The 950-nt window shown below is 45.7% G+C and overlaps 1 protein-coding gene across 1 annotated transcript in view; it reads left to right on the plus strand.

Annotated features, from left to right (window-relative positions):
• The first annotated feature begins 214 nt into the window (after window positions 1–214).
• efcab6 (EF-hand calcium binding domain 6) overlaps window positions 215–950 on the plus strand; it is an 86150-nt gene continuing 85414 nt past the window's right edge. The window contains exon 1 of the mRNA XM_008288344.1: window positions 215–362. Within this exon, the coding sequence (XP_008286566.1) occupies window positions 215–362 (148 nt within the window). The remainder of the gene's footprint in view (window positions 363–950) is intronic.

Raw genomic sequence — 950 nt, forward strand, 5'->3', positions numbered from 1 at the left:
TAAAGACAGTATGGTCTGCTCCAAAGAGTTGTAAACACACACACACACACACACACACACACACACACACACACACACACACACACACACACACACACACACACAGATCAGGTTCATGTGTTAACCAGCAACCACAGTTCACTCTTTCAGCATTGTTTATTACATTCCTGTCCTTTCTCTCTCACACACCTCACACACTCCACTTTGGCCCAGTATGGCCCAGCAGCAGCCTCTTCACCTTGCACTGGGAGAACTGGTCATGGGCTCACGGCCTGGCATAGCTCCATCCACCACAGTCTCCTCCACAGGATGGGGACAGACGGGAGGGAAGCCCAGGAGGACGTGGATCCTGAAAGACAGAGGTAGGAGGCTTTTGAACCACTTCTGCTGAACGTGCCTCGAAATAGAAGAGTAGGTGTTCTCACAGCTTAGCTTCATAGTGAGCTGTTACTGCACATGTGATATCTGATGGTCCACATCATGAGTTTATGATTGGAGTCCCATGTTATAATATGACTCCCATTAGTACATGATCCATATGTCCATTGGTTTACGTAAACATCTACCAGTGTAAGCCAGTGGTTAAGGTTGGTCTGGAGGCTGATTCTCTTTGGCTTCGAATCCTCTCACAGGTGTCTGAGATATTGTATTTGTTCCAATAAATTTTTATGAATCAACAAGACGGTATCAGCGGAGAACTTCTACATCATCGTCACATCAAACCACACACATGTTACTAATCTATCTGTTATCTATAAACCACTGTGTCCTCTGTAGGGTGTCATGAGTACCCATGACATATTCTTTTGTACCACTCTCCTCATCAGTACCATCTATAGAAATGAACCGCTCTGTGAACCCTGGCTGTTGCTTGAGGATGCAAGCAAGAGGTTGTCAGGATGATGCTACAGGAGCAGCTGAACTTTATTTAGAGACAAAGTCACCTCAGT

Source organism: Stegastes partitus, unplaced genomic scaffold (genome assembly GCF_000690725.1).
Source record: "Stegastes partitus isolate 25-593 unplaced genomic scaffold, Stegastes_partitus-1.0.2 Scaffold12, whole genome shotgun sequence".
Lineage (NCBI taxonomy): Eukaryota > Metazoa > Chordata > Actinopteri > Pomacentridae > Stegastes > Stegastes partitus.